This window comes from Podarcis filfolensis (assembly GCF_964270895.1).
Source record: "Podarcis filfolensis genome assembly, chromosome: 1".
NCBI classification, from domain to species: Eukaryota; Metazoa; Chordata; class Lepidosauria; order Squamata; family Lacertidae; genus Podarcis; species Podarcis filfolensis.
In genome coordinates, this window is record NC_139604.1 from 44,113,728 (window position 1) to 44,134,164 (window position 20,437).

General features: G+C 42.9%; 2 protein-coding genes across 7 annotated transcripts in view; one reads left to right on the forward strand and one right to left on the reverse strand.

The window, feature by feature from the left end:
* OSBPL11 (oxysterol binding protein like 11) overlaps window positions 1-12,144 on the forward strand; it is a 50,127-nt gene extending 37,983 nt beyond the window's left edge. For all 3 annotated transcript variants that reach the window (XM_083585042.1, XM_083585043.1, XM_083585044.1), the window contains exons 8-13: window positions 2,421-2,561; window positions 3,201-3,690; window positions 6,445-6,631; window positions 8,432-8,614; window positions 9,099-9,252; window positions 10,366-12,144. In XM_083585042.1, the coding sequence (XP_083441168.1) occupies window positions 2,421-2,561; window positions 3,201-3,690; window positions 6,445-6,631; window positions 8,432-8,614; window positions 9,099-9,252; window positions 10,366-10,443 (1,233 nt within the window). In that variant the 3' untranslated portion in view covers window positions 10,444-12,144. The remainder of the gene's footprint in view (window positions 1-2,420; window positions 2,562-3,200; window positions 3,691-6,444; window positions 6,632-8,431; window positions 8,615-9,098; window positions 9,253-10,365) is intronic.
* LOC310749086 (TGF-beta receptor type-2-like) overlaps window positions 9,188-20,437 on the reverse strand; it is a 40,955-nt gene continuing 29,705 nt past the window's right edge. For 2 of the 4 annotated variants that reach the window (XM_083585505.1, XM_083585503.1), the window contains exons 4-8: window positions 18,017-18,828; window positions 16,697-16,838; window positions 14,975-15,102; window positions 13,594-13,767; window positions 11,114-13,103 (exon numbers count right to left, since the gene is read on the reverse strand). In XM_083585505.1, coding sequence (XP_083441631.1) covers window positions 13,011-13,103; window positions 13,594-13,767; window positions 14,975-15,102; window positions 16,697-16,838; window positions 18,017-18,828 — 1,349 coding nt within the window. In that variant the 3' untranslated portion in view covers window positions 11,114-13,010. Of the gene's footprint in view, window positions 9,326-11,113; window positions 13,104-13,593; window positions 13,768-14,974; window positions 15,103-16,696; window positions 16,839-18,016; window positions 18,829-20,437 lie in introns of those variants that run through there. The other 2 variants (XR_014541477.1, XM_083585504.1) reach the window with 2 other exon arrangements.

Consider the following 20,437-nt stretch of genomic DNA (forward strand, 5'->3'; position numbering starts at 1 on the left):
CATCTCCTGTTGTTTCTTCTCCTTTAACACTTGTGCCTTATCTACCTAAGCTGCCAGTTTTTCCTTTCCTCCTCCCTTACCCTTTTATGTTCACTTCTTTCTTCTGCAACAGCTTTCCTCTCATCTCCTTTCTTTCCGTTTCCAGTTGCTACTTATTTTTAAGTACAGTGGTACCTCGGGTTAAGTACTTAAATTGTTCCGGAGGTCCGTTCTTAACTTGAAACTGTTCTTAACCTGAAGCACCACTTTAGCTAATGGGGCCTCCTGCTGCTGCCGTGCCGCCGGAGCACGATTTCTGTTCTCATCCTGCAGCAAAGTTCTTAACCCGAGGTACTATTTCTGGGTTAGTGGAGTCTGTAACCTGTGGTGCCACTGTATTAGCCTTTTTCATCTCTAATTTCCTTCCATTCCTCTTGCCCTTCCCTCTCAGAGAAGGGAAAACTCATTTTCCTCCCCCACCCCAACTCTGACTCCGGCCCATCTTTATCAGCAAGGAATTGCTGGTTCTGGCACCAGTCCAACCAAAATGGCAGGGGCAGGGCGGGCAAGTGAAGAGACACAGTGTGGGCTGTGTCAGTGAGGCCCACTTGAAAGTGCAGTGGGACCCACTGACATTCCCAGACCTACTGTTGAAGAATCGTTGTCACAGCCTAAAATACTGATGCATTTTGGCGCCTGTAGAGAAAGCAGGGAAGAGGGGGGAAATGTTTTTGCACCTTTCCGAGAACTATTAAAGGAAGATGTCTACTCACTATAGCTTTGAAGGGCACTTCAAATGGGACATGGGAACAATAAGCATTTGCAGTTATTCTGTTCTATAAGCAATCTTTATTAATATCGCTGACAAATATTTTGTGGAATATGGAGGGTAACTCCTGGGTCCGTATGTTTGAAAAGGCTTTGCTCATTTTGATAGATACCATAGTGGTCAAGTGGTTAAGGCTCCTTATTGTTTATTCAGAATGTTACCTGCCTTTCACCACAAGGATCCAGAGTGGGATACAGCAATTTAAAACACAGTATTAAAATTAGTTAAAAACAAATACTTGGTGTGCCTTATCTGTCTTTGTCTTCAGTCTGCCTCTTCCAAGGTGAGACATGATACTGAATATATCATTCCCTCTCTGCCATTGGAGCTAATAGACCTTTGAGTCTGGCAAGCCAGGTCATCTTACTAAATACTTCTGCTATGCTTGGTCTATAGCTGTTTTGTAGTTGGCTATTCCATTTAGGACAAGCAGAAGTTCCTTCTGGAAGAGTAAACTTCATATCCTGTGATACATGGATACATGCAGGCTATACTTCATTTATTTCTTTTGTGTGTGTTGGCACATTTTATATTCAGGGCAAGTCTGTCAGAGAACTTTTAATGTTCCCACTTTTTTCCATCTGTAATACTTGAAGTCATCATTCTGCATAGGAGAAACTGAGCATCATTAGCATCAAACATAACATATGCTACTCCTCTTGTTTTTGTTTTACATTTAATTGTTATTAAAATGGGTTTTTTAATTTCCCACTCAGTGATTTTGTCTTGTTCATTTCAGGAAATTGACAGCAAGTACTAGAAATATAAAAAAAATTGTTCCATCAAAGGCAAAATATGATTATACCTATCTGTTAAGCAGGTCTATCAGCTGAAGTTAAAATGCAATTGATGAAACACCCAGCTTTTAATTAACAGCTCAAGTAAATGTACATATTACCAAAACCCTGAGTGTGTTTGAGGTGGGTGTTTGAGATCATTAAAGAATGCTCCTGGACAGCATAAGAACTTGTAAGCAAAGGCTACTATTCATTGCTGAACCATCTTTATTTATTTTTTTATCAATGTAGAAATCCAGATTGTATAATAATTCCTATTTTAATAGCACCCTAGAGACACAAAAAATGAACATACTGAAATCCCACCCATATTGCAGAAGAGATACACTGACATTGGTTTAAACTGAGTGCTGTCAGCTTTACTAGCTTCTGTCTCTTATTCCTAGAAGTGAAACCATACATATGGGCTAGTTTTGTAGAGAAACTAAAAATAAAATTTGTGTTTTCAAAAAAAAAAAAAAAACTTCCATAGGGAGAAGAGAGCTAGTGTGTCTGTGGAGGATGAACAGTGATATTCTCTTCAGTCAGCCCAAGAAATTAGTTAGGATGTTTAATTGGGACTAAGTCTTTCTTCTGATTCATCATTCTCAGGATCACACTGTTAATTGAAGCTTGCAGCCTTAACTATTGTTAAGTGGCTTGTTCGGTATAACTCCTACAAATGATGTTGCTTGAGACATGAGTGATTATCTGTGAGGTTTGGGAGGATGACTGAACTGTCGTGCATGGGAGGAAGAGGGATTAAGTTATAAAGCCCAGATATTTAGGGCTGGTGAATTATTTGAAGTGTCATTTGTTTTTGGAATTTACACTAGGAACCAGAGGAAATAAACCCAGATGAGGAGATAGAGGATACATGTGAACTTAAAGAGGATGACCTTGGAGCCGTGGAAGAACAGCGTAGCGTTATCTTGCATCTCCTGTCTCAACTCAAACTTGGCATGGACTTAACAAGAGTAAGTGACTGAAACATTAATCTTCTTGAAATTGAGAGGGAAGTGCTTCTGGAACTGAAGGCTGGCCCAGCCACATCTGGATTTGCACAGACAACTTAATTAACTTGGAATTAAGCCTTTGCTCCCCTTCCCACAAAAAAGCCCTCGCTGAAGACATTCCTACCAGCTGAATTTATATCAGCTAGTTGAACTGCGCTCTCAGAATTGTTTATTTAGGAATTCTTTTGGGTAATAAGGAATCTGCTCAGTGTGTGTGTGTGTGTGTGTGTGTGTGTGTACTAGTTCCATCTCACCCCAGGTTGTCGTTCCTGTTGACCACCATGGACTGCAATGGGAAGCTTCCTGCACTTGTGGAGGCTTGGTGTACATTTCAGAGCCCTGAAAAATCAGGGTTCTAGAACACTCAGGGAGCCCCAATAAGTATAAGTGATGCCTTAGCTTCAGACAGCCACCCTCCACCTAAAGAAGAGGGGGGAGAGGAAGTATTTCATAGCGTTTTCAGAATACACAAATTAACATGTCTTCCTCTTGTTTGCGCTAGTTAAGGTTGTGCTCTTTGCTTAGAAAAGCGTTATACCCTTATCCCATCACTTGCAATTCGAAGCTTTAGGTGTGCTTCATGCCTTTCTTTCTTTTCAGGTGGTACTCCCCACTTTTATATTAGAGAAACGCTCTTTGCTGGAAATGTATGCTGACTTCATGTCCCACCCAGATCTCTTCATTGCGATTTCCAGTGGCGCCAGCCCCGAGGAGAGGATGATCCGCTTTGTGGAATATTACCTCACTTCCTTTCATGAAGGTCGCAAAGGGGCGATAGCGAAAAAGCCATACAACCCGATCATCGGGGAAACGTTTCACTGCTCGTGGAGGAGCCGAGTACCGTCTGACACGAGTAGTAACTCTTCGTCCCATTCCCTCTCTGAGCAAGGGACTGTCTCAGAAGAGTCACAGGAACAAGCAGAATCGGACTACCACACAGTCAGATTTGTAGCGGAACAAGTGTCCCATCACCCTCCAGTCTCAGGGTTTTATGCTGAATGTGTAGAAAGGAATATGTGTGTCAATGCTCACGTCTGGACTAAAAGTAAATTCCTAGGAATGTCAATAGGAGTGACTATGGTTGGCGAAGGTAAGTGGAGAACGCTGCAATTAGCCACTTGCCACAATAGGCTCACTCACATTTGGTCGGTTTCACAGTGTGTCTTTCACCACTTGTGCTTTACTTGTCAGCTAACCCAGTGTCTTCCAATCTTTTTCCAACTGTGGCCCCCTTCCAACCTTGTTTCCTTCCTGTGGCCTGCCCATGGACATAGCCAAGGGGGGGCAGCTGTGTGCTGTGGCCCCCCAGGCCTGTGCCCCCCCTGGAATATCCTGAGGGCCCCCAGGGGCCATATGGGCCCTGGTTGGGAAGCACTGATCTATCCTGTGAAGACGGGGCTCCATGGTGTCAGAGATGCTCAGGGATGGCCATGTCAAGAGCTCATTGTGCTTCACTGTTCAACAGAGCAACTAAGTTTCAAACAGATTGTCTGCTCTACTCTCTGGGAAAAAGGCCCAGGGCATTTAGGCACCCATTGGATTCCATTAATCTCCAGTGGTGGGGGTGGGCCCTCCAATTCAGTACCCCACCCCTGCAGGGGTGGATCAAAGCCATTAGACCATACTTCACCAGAAAGTGGTTTGACTATGAGCCCCCTGCTACTTCCAGACAACCCCTTCCTCCATCTGGAGCAAAGACCAGATTGAGGGTGTGCCCTGGCCAGTGTGTTGGGTCACTAATAACTTGATACAGCCCCATGGCTGTCATGGAGGCCATGAAGTCCTGAAAAGGAACACCTGAGGCATCCTCTGCATGGATGTTGACATCATCCAGGACTATTGTTAGGGGTTCCTCCATCACCATGCCCATCAGCTTGGTCAGATAAGCTGGTGAGCAGCAGAGTAGATGGTAAACCAGCAGTGACCCTTGCTGACTGTCTTCTTGGCCCAACAACAGGTACAGGCCCCAACAACCAGCTCCAAGACAGGGTTTTTTTCTGGTGATGTAGGTGGAAGTACTATGGGCCACATCCACTCCATTGCCATCCTATCTCTGTGGCTTGTGCTGATGCTGTAATCAGGTGGGCAGAGCTGAGTCAGATCAACTCCCAGCTTGCCCACCCAGGTCTCATATGCACCATGGACAGGCTGATGGCCACAGCAGATGAACCACCAGGAACCCAGCCATGGGAGAGGTGGGAGAAAGAATCAAGGTGTAAATAGGCTCTCCCTCAACTTCAGTGATAACTTGTCTCCCATAACCATTTCTCACCCTAACCATGTTGAGCTCTTCACAAGCCCACAATATAAATAACAGCCCAACAACAAAAAATGTACTACCACCCATCAGTTATCCCAGAAGGTATCTAGCTGGTTAAGAACAGCTTTACTAAAAGCATGTACAAACCACCCAGTCCCTGCCACACTCCAATCCTGCCTCATATTCACATTGCAGGCCCTTGCCCTGGGAGAATCTGGCAACTTTCTCCAGTCATACAATTCACTGTCCAGGTTCTCACCCTGTGCAAGAAGCACAGACACCTTATGAGGAATGAACTCCTTTAGTGTCACCCTTTTGGTGGCAAGCCTACCACCCAAGGGCAGCTGAGCTTTTATGCCCTCTGACCCAGCCAGCTGCTGATGCAACAGACTACAGGATTAGGTCTCCTTCCAAGGGCAACCTCTCTTTGGTCTCTTGGTCAGAGAAGAAGACAAGGCTCCAGTCCTGTCAGAATTTACAGGGGACCTCAGTTGTTTTAGGAGCAGCTGGGACAAAGTTCGGTAATCTTGTAGCACATGAAAATGATTAAAAAGTTTGTCTCCAGATGATGTATTTTGCGTCTTCTTTTATGATGCCTATGTCCTGGCCCTAGTATGCATTCCATTCAGTATCAACAGTTTCTTCTTTGCTTCTTTTGCATTGCGCATTTCTGTTAATTTCAAATATTTCCAACAGAATTTCAGGCGCACAGACCCCTTTTTCTGAAACTGTTGCTTTGCTCTAGTTCCTTGTGAGAGGCGATGCCGTCCATCTTGCACCCAAAACTAATCTTACTCCGTTGCTCAACATTATACAGTGGAGACATTTTTTGTAATGTAGGGTTGTTTTGACAAGTCACAGTAAGACATAGATACCGGCAAGCCTCAGAAATGTAGAGGAATTGTGATGGGGGGGGAGGGTCATAGGCTTTACTGTTCTAAACTATGTTAGCCTCTTAAGTAGAAAATGCAAATGGAGATGAACCCAATTAATTTTATCTCTCACAGGAAAACAGGGGGTATATCTTCTGTCTTTACAATTAATGATCGTAATTTCCTAACAGATATACTATGGGTTGTATATACAACAAAGTCCTGTTAGAGCAAGGATTTCCACCTATGCAATAGGACTTCTTCCCATCTATTCCAAAGAATCTCCCAACCCTCCAGAACATATTTGCAGGCACGTTGGGGGGGGTCGTCTCAGGGGAAGAAGTTATATTGCACAGGAAAAAGTCCTTGCACTAACGGAACAGCAACTGATTTTAATCTTTCTAATATGGTTTTTGCTGCATGCTTTTATGTACTTTTGTTGTAAACCACTCTGATAATTTTATAAAATAGCAATATATAAATATTTTTATAAACAAACAAGCTTGGTTGGATACAACCCTATACTGTTTGTGCAAGTAGCTCCTCTGTGAGTTAAAAGAAAAGGGCTGTTGTCACCTTAAGTATATCATTGATGATACTAAATGATTAAAAAAATGTCCTGGTTCTCTGCATCCTCTAATATAAATATGGGGAGTATGAATTATTTGTTTCTGTTATTGTGGAGATGATGTGCATCTCTCTTGTCTCGCAGGTATTTTAAGTCTCTTGGACCATGGAGAGGAATACACGTTTTCTCTGCCTTGTGCATATGCTCGGTCAATTCTGACTGTCCCTTGGGTAGAACTGGGAGGAAAAGTCAGTGTTAATTGTGCAAAAACGGGATACTCTGCAAGTATTACTTTCCATACCAAACCATTCTATGGCGGCAAGCTTCACCGGTAAGTATTTATGGTTGGCAGGCGTTTTGTGTAATGTAGTGCAGAATCAATTGCAGGTAACTTTCTTATGGGAATGGCATCTTTTCAGCTTCCTCTTTTGAGCTGGATGTTGTAAAAACGAAGTCCATGTATGCTGCTGCTGCTGCTGCTGCTGCTGCTGCTGCTGCTGCTGCTGCTGCTGCTACTGATCTAAGCAAGCCACTTCACCACTTTGTTCTGAAAACTTGAGAAGGACATTTAAAAGGAAGCTAAACCTTTTCTGAAATACTTTTGGTGCTTGCTGGAATGTTGCTTTCAAGTCAAAGAGTCTCAGTGTCTCGAAAAGGATCTTCAGAGAATTGTAGAGTTGGAATGGGTCCTCAGGGTCATCTAGTCCAACCCCCTGCAGTACAGGAATCTCAACTAGATTTTCAGCATCTAAAACCACCTTGATTTATTTAACTAGTTAAATATTGGCAAAAGATTGATTGAACTCTGGCCCCTGGCAGGGAAGTAGTGGGAAATAATAGCAGAATTTTATGTATTGTGTTGTGCTATTGAAATTGTGCTTCCTAATTTTATGCTTCTATATCAAGTACCTTGGGAGAGCATTTGCCTTGAAAGATGGCCAGTAACTATTTCAAATAAATCAAATACATCAAAGCACTTGTCTGTCATTTCAATTTCCAATGGGACTTTGGATTAGTGTTTGTATGAGCTTTTTCTAGTCATAAGTACAAGAGAAAAAATGCTGTCATAGTGACTCTGCTGCTAGTTGATATTGTAATGAAAATAATGTTACTATAGATTTTTCAGAGAACTTTACTATTAAATACTTTTTATTGAGCGGAACTGTATTGTGCACAGCTGAATTGCTGAGGCAGAAGTTGGCTTCCATAGTACAATTCGCATTTGCTTAGGTTTAAAATAATGCTAGGGAAACATCTGGTTTCAGGGAGTTTTAACCTAAAATAGAATATAATATCTAGACACAATTTCATATTTAGTATTGGTCGGTATTGGTATTTTTAACAGGATGTTGGAAAACTGCATACTTCTCTGTAATCCAAAATCTGCAATACTTCTCTGTAATCAGCATGTTAAGGTAGCAGTGGCCAACCAATAGCCTTTCAAGAGGTTGTTGGACTGCGGCTCCCCTTATGCCTGGCCATTGGCCATGCTGGCTGGGACTGATGGGAGTTGGAGTCCAGCAACAGCCAGAGGGCTACAGGGTAGCCACCCTAGATGCAGAGGAACGTTTATCCAGTCTAATGTATTCCTATCTTAGAAAGCTTAGAGGAGACCACCAGAAACTCATCTAGCATTGAATTGTAAGCAAAATGCTCTTTTTTTTGGTACGCTAGATTTGGCAAATTTGGTGAAGTTCCCATTAAACTTTGTTGTTCAGTATTAATTGGCAAGCCACATACTTCAGTCTCTCTCTCTCTCTCTCTCTCTCTCTCTCTCTCTCTCTCTCTCTCAACCCTCCATGGCATGAAATTCTTGAGCTGCCATCAACAGAAAACAATGATTTTTAAAGAAGCAAAATGCAAGAGATGAGTGCAAAAATAATTAGTGGGCTCCTAAGTTTACTATTTTGTTTCTTGTTTGAAAACTGTTTTGAACTAGCTGCCCAGTTAAACATTAGAAATGTAGCTTTTTAAAACACATTTGCAAAGAAGATGATGAGCACTCAAATCTTGCTGTACTAGAACTTGCATGTATTCCTCTGTTTCTAAAAAGAAATAACACAATGTGAGCTGTATCCCTACATGAATCCAGCTATTGTCACATTTTACTTTTTGAATGCTGTTTTTTTAGGGTTACCGGTGAGGTGAAACAGAATGCTACCAACACTGTTGTCTGTAGAGTGCAAGGGGAATGGAATAGCATCCTTGAATTCACCTACAGCAATGGAGAGACAAAATGCATGGACTTGACAAAGCTGTCTGTCACAAGAAAACGAGTCCGACCCATTGAGAAACAAGGGGCATTTGAATCCAGGTAAGAGAAGTTATTTTATGTTTTCGCAATTAACACTTACTGGGTACACTTAGATGCCTGCATTTCTTTTTCATTCATATTTGTGGGAGCCAAAGTGTTTTTTTTTAATAAAAAAAATGTGTTAGGAAAACCTAAGGAAAACCAAAATGAGCATAGGAGGCTCTCTCAAAAAATGGCCCAGAGTGGTTTGGCACTTTCGTTAAATGTGGCTGCACTGAGGTTCTCCACTGCTGCCATGCATTTTTATTCTTCAGTTGGGTAACAGCTATATTCTATATTGCACTGCAAGTTCCTCATAATTTTTTCTGGAGAGAAAGCCCTTCCAGGATACGGTGGCAGTTCCTTCTTGCCTTTCAGTTCACCTTATTCTTAATCTGAGAGGAGCCAAGATTATAGCTGTGAATTCTGCTCATGTGCTGCAAGTATTGACAACACACTGACCTGCTAAGAGAGCTTGAAGTCAGCTGTACCTTTTTTAATTCAGGAAACTGTGGCAACATGTGACAGAGTCTCTGAGGGACGGGGACATTGATAAGGCGACAGAACATAAGAAAGCACTTGAGGAACGGCAGAGAAATGAAGAACGACTCCGGGCTGAGACAGGAGAACCGTGGCAAACTAAGTACTTCGTCAAAGATGTAAGTAACTCAACACAAGTTGAATATTTAAAATGCCAACCTTCCAGCATGTCATAGGGGCTACTGCTTGCCTCTGTAAATATAAAAAATATTCTCTGCTTAGTTCTTTGCATTTTTTTTTGAAAAGCTCACATATAAACAGAAGATAGTTGAATAGAAATAGCCTCTGCTGGAACATTTTTCTTGCCACTTTATTTTATAGATTAATGCCTTCGCTTCAGTTTCTCTACATGCTCAATGTATATGCTTCTTTTTGAAACTGAACTGCAGTTTTGGCTTCATATTAATAAGTCACATTTGCAAGAATCCTGTCTAGTAGGTTAGCATTATTATCCTTATCTTGCAAGCATAAGATATTGTGACTTGTCTGTGGCTGAGATTTGAACAAGGGATCTCCTAATATGAACTATTAGCTGCTATGGTGAAGAATCTCTAGCGCCCAAGGAGGAAGTCCAAAATTAGGCTTTCTTGCCTTGTAAGGGCCAGACTATACACTGACTCAGTTCATCTGTAGTTCAGCCTTCGAGCATCTGACTTGTATGCAGAAGGGCCTAAATTCAATCCTTGGCTTCTCCAAGTAGGACTGGGAATGTTCTTATCTGAAACCTTGCAGAGCCACTGCCAAACAATGTGGGCAATTTTGAGCTAGATGGATCAATAGTCTGGCATAGTGTAAGGCAGCTTCCTGGAAGAACATAAAAAGAGTCCGTCTACTCCTTCCTGTTCTCACAGTAGCCAATCAGATGCCAGGGTGAGAACAATGGTCACCTGTGTTCCTAGATGTATTAGAAAGCTCTGGTTTTCTGGTAAGGGGGTCATAGTGAGCCTCAGGCATATATAGTCCCCTTCCAACTCTCCAGTTTTGTACCTGTAAATTCAGCTTCTGATTTGAAGTTTGTGGGTTTCCTGAAGGTATCCAAACTCAGGCAACTGTGGATTGTTTAAACTGTGGATAGTGAGAAGGATCAAATTGTGGTTTCAGATATTATGGTTATGATCAGTCTCTGGGCAGTAGTGCACTACTCAGTTCCTAGGACAATTAGCATTCGCCATTGAATTTACATGGAGAATTTTTCTTGAACTGAGTAATCTTGTTCTCTGTTTGAATTGCAGGGAGAGGGCTGGGTTTATTATAACCCTCTTTGGAAAAGAATGCCTGCCGTACAAAATCAACCAGCAGACACAAACTAGATGACATTTCTTCAAAGTTATTCTTCTCTTTTGTTCTAATCCCTACAACTTCCAAAATGCTGTGTCTCACTAACAGTCCTTTGGGATTTTTATACAATTGCACAAAATTAAGTAAGCATAATGGAATAAACTACTTAGGGCACTTTAAAGTTGCAGAAAATCAAAAGATAGCGAGAGAGAACCTTGCCAGGTATGTCTTCTCCCCCCACTTCAAAAAACATTTTATATGGCACTGAAGATTTTATCTGAACTGTGTATTGTATTCTTTCTAAGCACACCTACTGCAAAAGCTGCCTAAGATGTTTTTTTTATATATATATATATATAAAATCTTCTAGAAACAGTAGCATTCAGAGCTGCTATGCTGTTCTGCCCAAGTGGAATTGCTTCTGGAGTAATAGCTGAACAGTTCTTCCCAATCTGTGCTCCATTTCCCACTTGTTTCTGAACTACTCAGTGCCCATATAGAGAAACACCTTTTGCTGCTCTGAATTATTATTCCTGCTGAAAACCTTGAAGAGGAAGCTCTTCATGTTGACCTTGGAATCAGTGTTATTGAACTGTCTGGATCAGGACTTGACACTTCTTTTTTTAATTATTCTTCGGAGGCAATGTGTGCATGGCTGTGGAAGAATGAGGGAGTCACGTAAACCTCACCTTTTTTAAAAAAAACAACCCCTCCTCCCCACAACATTCTAAAGTAGATTAGAATTGTAACTATGGGGTGTTTCCTATATGTGAAAGAGTTGTGGAGAGAAAGGTGGAAGGAGAAGCGTAAAATTCAGAACAATTTTGAGCTCTAGAATTTCCCTTAACCTCCCCCCAGCTTCATTTCCTTAGCAAACTGCTGTAAATACCCTGAAGATGTTCTGTCTCTTTGAAGAGACTGAAGCTCAGACCTGACTGATGTGTCCTTTTTTAAATATCTATATATATACTTCATTGCCCCCACTCACTGTTCTCCATGGATCATCTCTGAGACAGAGTCAGTGTTACAGGTTGCCCAGACAAGTGATTTCATTTGTCTTCTGTGTAAGTTCTGAGTCAGACATCTTTGTGTCCCCGCTGAGTACAAAGACCGTCACTTTGGTTTTTCTACAACACCTGAGAAGGCTTGTTTTTTTGCTATGGGACTACATACAAAACCAGTTGCAATCTGATACCGGAAAACCATGTTCAGGTAAAATCGTCCATTGTTTTTTATGATACCAATATTTTATTGAAGTCTAAGAATTGCTGGCAATTAAGAATAGTACTGATTTATGGCTTTCATTCTTGTTACTACAAGCTACCTTAATTTTTCTAAGAGTGGTGCCTTACTCTGTTTCTTCTGATGTAGTCTTCCAATCAGTGTATATACCATTATCTGTCATCTTCTGGTTTGTGTCAACAGTGGGGCCTCTCCCTGCCATCATGAAAACCTTCAAACTCTGTGTGTGCTGGTCAAGTGTGTTTAGTTTTTTTCTTCCATATTAAGGGAAAAGGTTATCCGAACGCACCTGAGAGTGGTTAAGTAATCACCCTCATTTTCCACAAAGTCTGAAAAGTGTTTGGGGGAATGGGGAGGGGGTTATGCACATGTGTTAAGATTCCCTTGTACTTTTTTTTTTGCTGTGAAATGCACTGAAATCTTAATGCGACTAGTGTACAATTCCATGTGTGAGAAATGGGGAGGGAAGGAAATAAAGCTACCAAACGGAACTGTTTGTTTGTTTTTTGTCTGTGTTCATATCATTGTGGTACTCAGTGCTGACAGCATATTCAGCTTCAAATTGTGGAATAGGATTTTTCAGTTCAGAATTTGTGGGCTTTTAAGAATATCTCTGCGCGCCCCCCCTCTCTCTCTCTCTCTCTCTCTCTCTCTCTCTCTCTCTCTCTCTCTCCTGTCCCACACTGCTCTGGTCTATTCAAACACGCAGATGACACAAATGCCACTTCTGAAGCATCCAGATTTCTCTTCATAGAGAGCTTGCACAGCTTTTGCAAGTTAAGATGAGGTGGTGCTTTGGCATTGTAGGCAAGCTATATGCTTCCATGAACTTGTTGTATAGTTTTTGTGGAAAGCAGCCCATTCAAAATAACAAAAGAAATAGAAATCTGCCAGTAGTTGCTACAGAATGCCAGGTTTCCGCACAAGCCAGTGTCTTTCACTGTGAAACATAAATATATATAGTTCAAGTATCTCCTGTTGGTTTCAATAGAACTTAAGTTCCCCAGTATGCTTACAGTTGCAATCTTAGTCCAGAATCCAGAGAGCCCCATGCCTGTGCAGAGATCTTCCTCATCCAGTAGCCAACGCCTTGTCTTGTCCAAAGAGAGCAGTGACTTTCACAAGTGGCTTTTCAGGTGGCGTGCGGTACTCGTGTGGAAAGGGTGGGATGCTGAAAAGCTCTGGCTCTTACTTGGAAGCCCATATTGCATTCCTTTGGAGTTCTAATTTAATAGATGTTCGATTGAAATGAAAGGACAGCTTAAAGAACAAATAAGCTGGTTAGACAAAATGTGGGTTTTGGCTGAGATGACAATAGTGGAAATTAGGAAGGAAAGTTTGCAGACAGAGTTAGGTGTCAAACCTTAACTTTAGGAATAATCATGGTATCAATATTGGGTTTCTTCAAAGTCTTTGAGAGATGTAACAAATTTTTCAAAACTTTGGAAGCCTGTGTTAATAGAAAAATTTATTTATTTTTTTTAAAAGCAAGCGAATGGAGTTCTTCTCTGATTAACACCTAATGGTTCCAGCAATTTCTTGTGTGATCTAATAACAGGCTAGGTCAAGACTCTGCCTTACCCCCTCGTAAAGAATGAAGATTGGATGGGTTGTTTTTTTTTTTAAAAAATGCCTATTAATTGTGAATCTTTTTAAAAATAAAGAAATTTTTGTGTTATACATTTAAAATAAGTATAAAATGATTTATATTGTGTGCTGAACATAATACAGTGACTCTGCCTTTTTGCCTAGTAAATTAAAAGGGCTTATAAATACGTTTTATTCATCCAGAGAACTAAATGGGGTTTGGGGGAGGTATATTTTTTTTCTGAGTGGCATGCCCATTGGTGCTTCTGTCCAGCTTTTATTTCTTTCTCCAGTCATTGGATATTCCTGTCACTCCCTTGATTCTCATCTATTGGGCAACCCATTTTGCTTGCCTCATCACCAAGGCTGCTGCCATGGCTACTGCTGCTGTTGTTGTTGTTGAGGATGTCATCGCAATCCGTCTGCACCATCAGGTTAAACCGCTCTGCCACGCAGTGAGCTGTGAGTCTGGCTTCAGGATCATGGTCCCAGCATTCTGTGATGGTGTCACACAGGAAATGCATTCCCTGAAATTAAGAAGGAAGCTGGGAAGTTAGCAATCTCAAATCTAGGGGGAACGAAACGAACAGGGCATCAAAATAAGGACATGTGTTGTATTTATGATACTGTCCTCCATGCTCTTCCTTCTGCTTCACTACAGTTATTGCCCACTTTTGAAATAAAAAGAGCAATCAGTGTGCATTACTGGCTCAGTAACATGATTTTTGGCTTTGTGCATGATTTCCTTTTCCCTATTAAGGGGCATCATATTCCATTCACCTCCCAAAAAATAAACTTGCTGGGGCAACTAAAAATTGACTGGAAGGGTCTTGGGCAGTGTTATAATGGAAAGTGGGGGGGGGGGCATCTCTCAGGACAATGCCTTAAGAGGAGAAGAGGACTGTTCATGAGAGGACTGTGACTATATGAGGCCATTTTTGTCCACCGAGCACACTTCACTTTGTTTAATACAAAATTATTGATTTCTGCTTTTAGTTTTTTTTTCCCCTCTTCAAATTGCAAGAAACTAAGATGAGAAAATGTGCAAGGCAGCATAAGGTAGCAGTTGACAGCTTGCTCTCTTCAATACTGGGTGCATTTGCAATGGTGCTTGTACAAAACGTAAAACATTTATTCTTCTGAGACTGTAATCATAGGTACTTTGAGAGTGCCACTGAACAGAATCAGTATTAGTTATGAGTAAATATACAGAGGGTAGCTCTCTGCATTTCAGAAATATGCCAAATATAAAATTGTACTATGCCAAGTTAGGATGCATTTTATGTTAAAACATATTAGGTTTGATAAGAAAGTAAGTATGTTAATTTCAATTTCCCCCAATTTCCATTTTGCCTCAGAAACCTGGGAAGGGGACCTGTGTTTTTGGGGGGGCGGGGGAGGGGGCTTCAAGTTTTCTGCAAATGTTGTTTGTGTAGCCACACACTTCTAGGTCTGCTGCTATTTATTTAAAGCATTTTTGCCCTGCTCTTCAGAGGAAAGGACTTCCAGAGATCAATAACATGAGATCAATAACAAATAAGACTGCCCCTGCCCTCAGGCTTACGATCTAAAAAGAAAAGAAACCAAAACGGATGAGGAGGGAAGAAGAAAACAAACTCGGGCACCAGTTCTCAGTTATAAGCTTGAATGGAAACAGTTCAAGAGGAGGAGTAGGCAAAAGAAGGTGGTCTCGTGGCAAAGCCATAAATTTTACCTTCCTTTTTTTGTACTTGCCTGATGCACCAGCCAATTGCCAGGTATCTCTGGACGCCCTCGACCATGCAGTACAACATCTCTCATAACCTCCATGCAGGGTTGCTCCCGGACCTTTGATCCAAATGGTAGCTCATAGTTCTTCACCTCTGCAAGGAAGCAACATTGATGTTAGTTAGATGTGCGTGCAATTTAGATACACATTGACTATGTACTTGTCGGGGCAGTGCTGTGGTGCCACCGAGAACATTCACCAGGAAATGGGTAATAAAACTACCTCTAGTGGTGGCTTGCAGCTGTACCTGGTGAAGAACTGTTCATTGATCACAACCTGGCTGCCAAGCTTTCTTAACAGGGGACACTTTTAAATTCAGGCAGCACATTTAAAGATTTGTCGAAATGCCACTGTATGTTTCAGAAAAGAAGTTTGCTTCCTTTACTATTGGCAGCACGGTATTGGCTGGTTGATGCCCACAGTTTGTTTTAAAACCTGTAAACTGTTAAAAGTAGTAGCACCTACAGCCAAACCGTTGTGTTTGAGATGTGGAGTTGCAGAGGGATGTGTATGTGGAAGTACAACAGGTACTTCCTTAATGGACCACGCTGTAGGACACAGCAGAGGCCGCTAAGTATTTGTTGCTTGTTGTAGTGGTTAGGGTGGTGGACCTGGGAGACCAGGAGTCCAATGCCCACTCAGGCATGAAGCGCACGGGGTGACCTTGGGCCAGTCACTGCCTCTCAGCCTAACCTGAGGTTAGTTTTGAGGATAAAGGTGGAGAGGGAGAAAACCTTGCGTGCCACCTTGAGTTCCTTGGAGAAAAGGTGGGGTATAAATGTAATGACAGATAAATGAACCCGAATCCATATTGCACCAGTGCTGTATAGCTCCCCATCCCCACCATCCTGTTAACACATTTGCCCATAGATTTCACATACACTGCCCTTGTAGACTGTTCCACATGTTAGCGTCTGGACTTGCATCTCATGAGAATTAGAATCAGCACAAGCCCAAATCGCTTTGAATTAGCGGGACAGGTTAGCATTGCTGCTACCAGTTCAAAGCCTGATTGTGTAGCGGGAAATGCTAAAGCAATAAATTAATCCCCGTTAATGAATTTTTGTTACTGCTGATGAAATGTGGGTTCCTTTAGTGGCCATTTGCACTCCAATGCTTCCTTCAATCTTCTTTGTATTTTCTTTCATTTTAGCAGGCTCTTAGTGACGCCTCTTTTAACATAATAAAATGGTACAATCATTTCCTAGTGGAGAGGCAATGCAATCTCCACTGGAGCCACACAAATCCCCATGCTATTGAGATAGGTCATTTGCCCATCTATTCTAGCATTATTTGCCTTGGCTTATGGGCAGCGTCGCTTTTTGAGTCCTGGGGCCAGGAGCCTTTCCCGGCCTTGCTACCTGAGACCCATTTTTGCAAGAGATGCCCTCCTTCCGTCTGAGAAATGCATCCTTCTGCTAAGGCAGGAGTGGCTAACCTGTGGCCCTCCAGATGTTTGCTGAACTACAGCTTTCATCAGCCTCTGCCTACATGACTGGCAGTCATAGAGATATTGGGAGTTTTAGTTCATCAACATCTAGGGTGGGGTGGCCATAGGTTAGCTTCTCTGCACTAAGGTTTGCTCCCACCTCCCTCTGGCAACTTCTTGGAACAGCCATGTTTGTTTTGCCCAGTGGACCTGTAAAGCGGGGCTTGGAAGACAGCAGACTCTGCTGGTATAGACTTACCTCCTATGGCGTCACACCTGGAGGCAATCTCCCATAAAACCAGAGCCATGGAATAAACATCCATTTGTTTGAAGGACTCCAGATCTTCGAGATTCACTCGAGATTCCAAAACTTCAGGAGCCATATATCTGGCAGTGCCCACCTGACCATAAATTGAGTAGATGTTAGAAGGGGTGGAGGAGAGAAGCCGTGGTGATTCCAAGTTAAAAGGAGGCTGCAAAGCACTAGAAGATCTGCGGTATAGACTGGACCTTTTGTGCTCCAGAGTTGCTCCACCCCTTTATCTCTAGGTTTTTGTCTCTAGGTTTTTAGGGTAGCCAGGAAAGTGTTTAACGTACACTTGAAACTTAAGAACTTGATGGTGATGGTAAAATCTTCTCTAAACTTACCAGCCCTTACTGGGATGGGAACCAAGGCCCAAATTAGATGTGACAATAATTGAGAGCTTCTTTCCTGGGTTTTCTGTTTGTTTCATTCAAACCAAAAGGTGCTATGGGCAGCTCTGAGTTTGAATGGAGGAAAGTACCACTCTACTGTCCAGTGGGCAGCTTTCTGCTCAAATCACTCCTCTCCCTGCCGCTTCTCCACCATGAGGGGAAAGTATTGCAGTGGTGTTAGATTTTGAATGCAAAAAGAGCTTGGGAAGATCAAGTAGCCCCGGCCTTTGATTACCAACCACCTGCCAAAAACAAGATACCCTCCAGAACCTGGAACACAGTAGCTATTTGTCATTCAGCATCAAAGGTGATTCCAAGCCAATTGTGTACCAACAAGCAGGGCGCCCTCTTAAATCATAGTTGCATGTTTGTATATGGAACATGCTGAATGCCTGCAGCAAATTCCATAGTAGCGTTGCCTTTTCAGAGCTTTTTCATACTGCCTGCTATCCACTATTGTGGGTTATATTTGCCATTCTGAAGGACCCCCTTCACACATAGAAGGGCAGCAGGCAGCACTTCTGGCCCCACCCCAAGATTTATAAACTGAACAGGCTGTCCAGGGGAAGCTTATGAGTGTCATGCTCTACAGATGCAGCAGGCTTTCATGTGACCTGGATCCCCATTCACACAGGGTTCTAGATCACATGGAAAACCTATATAATGCAGGCTTCTGCTATGCAAATGTCCATGCTCAACACATGGAAGCTGGGATTGGTAAATCAAATGATGTTTTGGGGTGGGGTCAGTGGCACAGCCCCCACTGCCCCTTGCACAGTGCGCATAACTCTTTGCATGGCTAGCGCATGAAAGAGGCTAAGATCTTTCTACTTTCCATCAAGCGGAATGGATTGCTCTGCTGGTTTCATTCTACAGCACTCACTTGTCCGCTGTTTGCAAAATCTTCCACACTTAAGGCTGGATCCAGCCTCAGAGCAATCCCAAAATCACAGAGCACACATTCCTGTTCGTTCTTAATGAGGATGTTGGTGCTTTTGATGTCCCGGTGGGCGATGGGGATCTTTGGACTGCCACAGGCAGTGTAGTCGCTGTGCAAGTGAGCCACACCACTCACTAGGGAGCCAGCCATCTTCTGCAAGTCCCTCCAGCTCAGAACATTCCTGGACAAATAATCCTTGAGGTTTCCCTGGCTATGGTAGGCCGTGATGAGCCAGTATTCTTTCTGGAGTCCAGAGTGCCTCTCCTCCGCCGTGAGGAACTGAAGGATGCTATCATGCTTGAGGTTGGCATCGCTGAAGATCTGGCTTTCGTTTTTCCAGGAAGCATAGTCCTCGCAGGGGAAAATCTTCACTGCCACCGTCTCGTACTGCCCCGAAGAGGCATGCTTCAGCTTTGCTCTCCAGACTTCTGCAAACTGCCCTTTCCCGACTCGCTCATCTAGCTCGATAGGCAACAGTTCGGTGTTGTGGTTGATGTTGTTGGCGCAGGCTGTGCTCAAGGCGACGCGGTGGTCAATCTTGATAGATAGTATCTCATCGTAGCTAGTGGCTCTGCTGGGTTCAGGCAGTGGGCGGTGCTGGACTTGTTTCTGGGGCCATTCCTTAGCTCTCCTCCTCTGCCTGTGGGTTCGGCAGAGATAGAACGTCACCGTTATCATGATGGCAACCAGCAGTGGGGGCAACAGGCTGATGGCTGCCACAGGAATTATTTCTTTGCTTTGTAGCATGGAGTATCCTATAGTGAAAGGAAAGCAAAAAATAATATACAGCAAGAACATCTCCGCATAGGCCAGTTAGTCAACATGAACAGCTTTTCTTAGTGAAGAATGAACATAAAACCAATAACTTGTGGGGAAGAATCACAGCTCAACCACCAACTACTCCAGGTAGAGCTGGAAATGTTCCTTGTCTAAAAACCCTGGAGGGCTGCTGCCACTCAGTGCAGGCAATTCTCAGCTAGATGGACCAATGGTCTGACTCAGAATAAGGCAGCTTCCTACGTACCTTCTCCTGTATCCTAGGGCTCAACATTTCAAGTGCTAACATTTTCTACCATGGGTTTGCTTGGTTGTCTGTTTTCTTTAATATAAACAGTGGTACATCGGGTTACATACGCTTCAGGTTACAGATGCTTCAGGTTACAGACTCCGCTAACCCAGAAATATTACCTCGGGTTAAGAACTTTGCTTCAGGATGAGAATAGAAATCGTGCTCCGGTGGCACGGCAGCAGCAGGAGGCCCCATTAGCTAAAGTGGTGCTTCAGGTTAAGAAAAGTTTCAGGTTAAGAATAGACCTCCAGAACGAATTAAGTACGTAACCAGAGATACCACTGTAGTGCGATTTTGGAAAAAATAGCCATGCAGTCTAACACGTGGCAAATGTTAATTTATTATTCATTTGTTTGTTATTACATGTATATCCCACCTTTCCTCCTAGGAGCTCAAGATGGTGTATCAGGTCCCCCTCTGCTTTTCATTTTATTCTCAGCAACTATCGGCAGAGCAGCAGCCACTCAAAGATTACAACCAAGTCAGCCACAGTCATCTGTATCGCAGCACTTTACCACGCATTTAGGAAACAGGCACATTTCCCCCACATTTTACAATTTGGTAAGTTAGTTGTTTTGTTCTCAGACATAGTCAGGAGATCTGATCTGGGAAGAAGCCCCAACTCATGGGGTAAAGCACATGCCGGAGACTTTTGAGATGTGCTGTTAATTAGTATATATGTACTGTAGATCTGACGGCGGTATAAGCAGCTTCATGTGCACTCAAGATGACAGAGCCAAATCTTTCTTGCCGACTAAAATGAATAGTCTTTACAAAAACTCAGCTCTTAGATCATAAACCCAAGAGACCGAGGGTGGAAAATGCTGGTAACTCCTTTGCTCAGGTCTTTTGAAAATATAAATGGCCCTGCTATCAATGATCAGATGAATCTAAGGAAGGAATGCTAAATCAAAGCAGTCCGTCCAGTGGTAGTGTGGGAGCGTGGTCCAAGAGGTTCTGACTCCCAAGACTCCTTCCACTCCCTCCCCCCACCCTTTTAACTCACAGATTTTTTAATTTTATCATGGGGCAGCTAGGTGCAGTGCTGCTGAGACCTCTGAATTTCCCAGAGGCACCTAAACAGGTAAATCTCTGTAGGGGGAAAAACAGAAAGCACCCAGTGGTGGGTGCTGTTAATGCACTCACAAGAAGCACAAAATGCATCACTGTGAAAGGAGCCTGCTGGGTGGAGCTGCCATAGATGCTCCCTCTCCCCCCTCCTCCGCCAGCCACACTCAGCAAGTAAGAACCTGTTTCACACTGCACCCAAGTGGCCCTGGAAGTGCAGCTCTGGT